Source organism: Arachis ipaensis, chromosome B05 (assembly GCF_000816755.2).
Source record: "Arachis ipaensis cultivar K30076 chromosome B05, Araip1.1, whole genome shotgun sequence".
Classification (NCBI taxonomy): Eukaryota; Viridiplantae; Streptophyta; class Magnoliopsida; order Fabales; family Fabaceae; genus Arachis; species Arachis ipaensis.
The window spans coordinates 27,169,102-27,176,297 of NC_029789.2; the positions used below are offsets into that span (position 1 = coordinate 27,169,102).

The following is a 7,196-nucleotide window of genomic DNA, read 5'->3' on the forward strand; positions in this document are numbered from 1 at the left end:
CTTCGCTTTCTATCTTTGAAACCCTCCTCCAACTACGTCGTCCCCAGCACCGCGGCCAAGATCGCCGACGCTGACGATGACGACGAAGCCGGAGATGATGTCACTCGTTCGCGCGGCTCTTCATCTTCCATTGTCGAACCACCTGTCACCCCAACCCTCCTTCAGCCGAGAGTCGTGGTTTACGACGGAGTTTGCCATCTCTGTCACGGAGGTTTATTCCCCTTTCTTGCCTTCTCTACTTTGATCATACTCATTTTATTCCATTTTTCAATATATATTTTTATTTTTCGAGAAATTTCCGAATTATTTTTTTTATCTGATTCTGGATATTAGCGGCTGGTTAAACAGAAGTGAAATTTTATTAGTAGAAGCTGCGGGAAGAATAAGGGTAATTAGGGAAATATAAAAGCCTTTCGATTATTTTTTTAAGCTCTAGAACTTTGTTGTATAAATTATGATGGTTTACAAACGCGTTTTTTGTTTATTTTATTTTATTTTTTAAAAATTAAAATTGTGTGTCTTTAACGCTCAATGGTTTTTTATTGTGTGCTCTGTTTTGTGGACCCTTGAGCCTTTTGTTTCTATACAGCCTTGTGCTCCAAGGGGAATTAGGAAACAACAATATTGGAGGGAATGCTCTTATCTTGGGGATTTCGTGAATACCAATGCATATCTAATTGGCATCCATGGTTTGGATTTTTTTTTCTAGATCAATAGGGATTGGACAGTTGCTTTCCCTTGTTTGTTGTTCCCACGAAATTTATATCTTTAAAGTTTAGACTGTTAGTGTCCAACATTATCATTATAAACCCGAGCGGTGAGTTTTCCAGTAGGTTATTGTTACTTTGCAAATGCAATGGTGAAACTGTAGTATAATTTATCTAATCTCTTGTAATTTATTTAATCTCTTGAGGATAACTTTAGTTATGGGGGATGGAAACTGCCTCTATAATGTTATATGAATCACAAATCAAGCATGGGGGAGTTAAGTGTTGTTCATAGTGATTTGAGCACTACAGTATTAAAAATTGAACCTGGACTAATTATTAATTTTTCTAAAATCTGGCTTTACTTGCTGGCCTGTCCACTGAAAGAAAAAAAGACTGGACTACGTTTTACTTTGTATGTGAAGAAAGAAAAGTCAATTTTGCAAGCCTTGTTTACCTCATTGTTCCACGTTTGATGTGTAGTCTAGTGTTTTGGTCTCTTATATCTTGACAATTCTGTATTGACAGGAGTGAAATGGGTAATCAGGGCAGACAAGGACAAAAAGATAAAATTCTGTTGTGTTCAGTCTGAAGCCGCGGAGCCCTATTTGAGAGCATGTGGTCTTGAAAGAGAGGATGTACTCCGCCGCTTTTTATTTGTTGAAGGCCTCAACGCATATTCTCAGGGATCTACTGGTCAGAATTCTCTTATTCATTCTGTTTTAGCTTCACTGATATCCATTTTGTCCTTTTGGTTGTCTTAAATTATCTGCATGACATTATTTTTGGCCATGCCTATGTATGCACAATATTTTTAACATAAATCCAGCAGATTGCTAACTTAGAAGGGACCATTATGCGATTTGTCTTGGATGTTGGTATTAGATCATGGATAGTAAATATTTCTTGGAAAATCTTGCTTTCATTAATTTTTGTGTTGAATTGACTGGGTAATAAATGTGTTTCTATTATTAGAAAAGGTGATTTAGTGCATGTCTCCCACTAATGGTAGGATGGAGAGGACTAATTCACTTAGATGCACAGCTGTTGCTCACTGCCATATATGCCATCTTAAAATCAAAAGTAAAATACTCTGAGTTGTGCTAATGGATCCAAAATTACAAACTATTTTCTTGGAATCATGATGGAGTTCTGGTTTTGTTTGAATAGTTAGGCAATTTAGGCTGTGAAAGAGTAGACCTTGCTTTATTTTTTATTTGAATATGCTATTTACCCGAATAAATATTCTGTCTAGATCAGTTGTTACTCGGGGGAAGTCTCAGTGAATAGAAGAATTATTTGTGTCAATAAATTCGTCCTGTTAAACATATTGAGACTGTTTTCCACCCTCCCTCCCTCCCTCCCTCTTGTTTTTGATAAATACTTTTGTCTTCTGTGTAGGCTCCTATTTAGTGAATGTCTTCTTTCTCATTATGCTTACTGTTCAGATTAATAGTTTTCAACAGAGAAGATTAATGAGAGAATATATTGGTATGTTGTGATGTAAAGGATAAAATACTAACACTGATCTATGAGAATACTAGACTTAAGTCTTCAGACTGATTAATGTCAATATATATCTAATATTAAAGATATCTAATATGCTCATGATATTTAAGATAAAAGTATAAAACCATTACACAATTTACAAAGGTGTTGAGGTATAGTTCATCTCCGATTCATGGGTGATACTTCTCATTCTAAGTTTTTTACTCGCATAAAACAAGCTCAATAATTACGCTGTCCAATTGTGTGCCATTTCAAAGTTGCGTTTGATTCTCAACATGTAAAATTTCAAAGTTACATCATGATAAATCTCTAAATCTAAACCCAGTTACCTTGTCAATGACATTTGCATGATGCTTGGGATAAATATCAGAACATATTAGCTAGACATTAATCACAAATGAGCAATTGTAAAATATATTATCACGATTCTCTCCTGGTTTCCATGTATGTGAGTGTGTCCATCATTGTGACTCATGACTCTGCAGCTGCATTGCGAGTACTATCATACTTGCCACTACCTTACTCTGCTTTGAGCACACTCTGGGTGATTCCAACTCCAATCAGGGATGCGGTCTATGATTATGTGGCGAAAAAGCGGTATGAATGGTTTGGGAAGGCTGAAGATTGTTTGGTTTTGCAAGAGAAAGAGCTGCTTGAGCGTTTCATAGATAGGGAAGAAATGATGGGCCGAGATCAACATTTGTAGTTCTAGTTGGCTAGTTGTTGCTGCCAAAATGTATCAGTCACGCTCACTTTTCTGATATCTTCTCTTCGAGAGAGGTAAATTGTAAATTCCATTTGCCTGAATGAATGGTATCCTTTCCTTCATTCAGAAAACAATTTGCTTTTCAACGTAGTTAGGATTAGGACACGACATTCTTAAGATTTAGGTTAGGGAAATACTATTTGTACATTAAAATTAGCCACTAAAATCAGCCACCAATGTATTTATGTATAAATACATGTATGATTTAATTTATTTTCAATATGTATTTGTATTCCAACATATATTTTATACTGGTGGCTGACTTTGGTGACTGATTTTGGTGTACACGTAATATAACCTTTTAGGTTATTGGCAGTTTAGAGTGTTGATATGTCAATACTATAGGTGCAATCTAGATAACAATCTCAAAATAAATAAATAAATAAATAATAAAGAAAAAGAAAAATGTTATTTATGCCCTGAATCTAGCTCGCTCTCTATATGTATACGGCAACAATTACACAACTACCACTTTTCTTTTTTTCTCAAAATAAAATGTAGTTTTTTTTTTGGTGACTAAATAAAATGTAGTTAATATAACATAATTAGTTTTTAATAGCGAACAATTATTTTAATAATGAACAATACCCCGAATCTAGATTTGCTTTCTCAACTTTATACATTGCCAAAATATTGGAGCTTACAATGATTTAGTATCATGACTTCGAAGTTTGAACGCTTACTAAATTGTTGCAGGATAGAGCGATTAACGTGCAAGTCTAAATTGTTACGCCTGTAATGATTTATATAAATTAAAACAAAACAAATATGTAACTAGAAAACAATTTAGGACATTCATGTAATATATGGTCATTTTTACCCAATCCTCTCATAAATGGTGAAAATTTAGGTAGTTGACTTCATGTGAAGTTGATAGTTGAGAGTCATTAGATGAAATTTTAGTCAAATCATCTAATGGCTCTCATTTATCAACTTCACGTGAAGTCGAGTTTCAATAGGGGATTAATTACCCTCTATGTTTTGTTTAATTGTTATTGGAGAAATTTATTTGAAGATAATGTCTAAAATGGTCTATGAAATTCTCAACTCACATCAAATAAGTCCCCCACTTTTTAAAAGATCAAATATATCCTCTATTCTTGGAAACGCGAGTCTCCGTTCGTCCAAAAGTCACCATCTATATTAACGTTGCTAATGTGTACTGTCAAGTGTTGATATGGATAGACAATGAGTTCAACTAAAAATAGTGTCTAAACTTTATTTTAAAAAACATAAATTGGTCCATTCTCAATTTTAAAACCCTGATTCCCAAATTTTCATCTTCATAATTTGTTCTGATATGTTTTTCGTCTTCTCTTTTGCACTGCTTAAACTAAATTTTGATGAATGCAATTATGAACAATAGCAATGATAAATGTGACGAGAAAATGTTAGAACGAGTGTATATTTTGTAACCCCACATACTAGCATACATCTGATTACACTAAAGGGCACAAGACCACCAATAAAAAGGACTATGAAATGCCGACTAAAACTAGAGATGCAGTGGCCAGTATCCAATGGACAAGCTGTTGAAAGAGAAGCAATTATTAGCAGGTTGCGTTAAGTTTTCCATCATAGGCACAATAAGACTTAAAGAACCTTTGGAGGAATAAAAAAATGAGATTTGAAATCAAAACTTCTCCTACCAAGACACACTTAAAGTGGATGAATATATGGCTTTCATGTCAAATATAGGTTCTTCAAAAAGCATTTCTTAACATCGACTTCAAATTTCACAATTTGAACGTTTTCATTTATATCAGCAAAGATAATTTACCTGCACAGTTGTATTCTCGAAGAAATTCCGAATTAGAGGTGTCATTTCAAAAATGTCATCTGGTATTCATGTATCGCCCATCTCTGGAAATGTATTAAATGCATGCCCCTGGTAATCAACATGCAAGCAAAACAATTATCCTGACTATGAATATAGCAAGAATCACCATAATGGAAATAGGAGAGCAGTTGTGGCACCATAAGATATTACAATAATGTTGAGGATAGAGACTATGAAAATGGTCCAGTGTAAAGAATCGCTGCTAAACTAACACTCCTTTACTGGAATCATAATCAAATCACACAATAGACATAGGATGTTGATAGAAAAATATAACGAGACATCATTTACTTTCCATGTTAAATGCGGATAGGATTACCCGTCCATTTCCAACAAACTGGCCATAGAAGGATGCTGATGAGTACCCGGCAAAAACAATTGAAAGGGCATATAGCAGGACAAGGTAATTCAACTATCCTCCACGACTGTAGGGATAGAGGGTTCCAATAAATGCTAGAAATAGCAAGACAAAAAGCCTACCAGACAAGTCGACAGACAAATGATGCAGCAAAATATATAGATGAAAAAATTAGAAATTTGTATAACTTTTTTTGAGAATTACAATTTCTCTCTATAACAAAGAGATTATAATAACATCATCTCTTGACAAACGGAGAATACACCTCTTTCTGTAATCTAAGAGAAAATCTCTCAAAGAAAAAATTCTTTATATAATTCAATGTTACTAATTTTTATTGGATGAATTGATTGAAATGAATTAAAAAAATACTTAATTTATAGATGAATTTGTTTAATATGAACAATCCGTCAATTAGAGGTATATAATTTTTTTTCCAATCTTTAAACTTCTATGATTATAAATTAGGATTGTTTATCACCTTTTATTTTATTTAGCTATTATTTATTTATTTTCTAAAATTAGCCTTACTAATTTTCACAATCTCTCACTTAAAGCTAATTTTGGTAAATTTTCAAAAAAAAAAAAAAAATTCATGTTGCTCATGTATTCAATAGGCCATATAAGGATCTACACCATTTAAACTTTTCAGTATTGATTGGTTTTATCATGGCATCTACTAGGTTATCTTTTAGTGTGAACCTTTTGCATATCAACACTCTCTTCTTCTACTACTTCTTATATTGTACTCCAATGTGTTTTGTTTTTGAATGAAAGACAGGATTTCTTGCAATGTGCAAGGCACTTTGATTGTTACAATATACAGAAATTTTCTATTTTTGGTGTCCGAGTTCCTCCATCAACATTTGGATTCAAATAGCTTCCTTGCATGTTTGTGTAGCTACCATATATTCACCTTCTGTAGTAGATAGAGCAACAATAGTCTGTAATTTTAGATAGCCATCTCACAGCTCCTCCTGCAAGTATGAATACATATCCTGTAGTAGATTTTCGTTTATCAAGATCACATGCTATAAAGTACATCAACGGCCTCGAAAGATTGAAAAGAATGAAGCAAAGAAGACAATTTGGAAAGCAATTCAGAAGGGAAGCTATCTGGCATCTTGCTGAAATGAGCTTTTCTCACCCAAACGAGAAGCTCGCTTAAACGAGAGTTTCTTGTACAAATGAGAATCACGCTTAAATGATATTTTCTCGCTTAAGCAAGAATCGTGCGTGCGCGAGACGACTCTACGTGCTGAGTTAATGAAACACGTGCATTCTCATATTTTGGGCTTTCCAAAAGCTCCCAATAGCTATTTTTTTGATATATTTTGAAGTCAAGATGAAGAGGAAGGAAGAAACACTCATACACTTACTCATTATTTTTACATTTTCTTAGAAGGAATTGGATGTCGGGTGACAATGTGAATCAAAGTTCACTAGAGGTAGAATATCAAGATTTGGAGACCAAAAATAGTGCAAGGCTAAATTCATGGGATTTTGAATGAGGATTTTGAGGTTAAAGGAGAATTCAAAAATTTTGTCACACGAATAGAAGTTTGAAGATTAACAAAAATGCGAATGGACAAATAAGGTTTGGGACCTCCGGTATACAATGTGACATTCAACAAGTTGGGGGACTCTTTCCTTGTCTTGAAATTCTTAGAAGTTTGTTGCTAGTAATTTAAAATCCTGGAGATCATTGGAAATTCAAGCGTTGGTGGGAATTAAAGGATGAATTTAAGCGTAAACCGCCTTGACAAAAGCCTCATTAACTGTCCAACTTAAAGACGATAAATAAAAGTATTAGGTAGGAGACACTCTACCATAGTAAAACCTTTAAAATTTCACTTTTTTTTATTATTCTTGTAAATATTTATCTTCTTTATTAACTCATTTTGGTAGATTTTTTTTGTTAATTGCATGTTTGAATGGTAGAAATAGTTTTTGGAGATTGAAAATTTTATTAGAGGTAATATGTAAAAAAAAATCGTTCTGTTCATTGTTTTTCTT

General features: G+C 33.6%; 1 protein-coding gene across 1 annotated transcript; it reads left to right on the forward strand.

Annotated features, from left to right (window-relative positions):
* LOC107643502 (uncharacterized protein YuxK) lies at nt 1-3,406 on the forward strand (the record flags this gene model as incomplete). Its single annotated transcript, XM_016347171.2, has 4 exons — nt 1-211; nt 1,236-1,403; nt 2,702-3,106; nt 3,288-3,406. Coding segments are annotated over 3 exons (600 nt in total), but the record flags the coding sequence as incomplete, so codon positions are not given.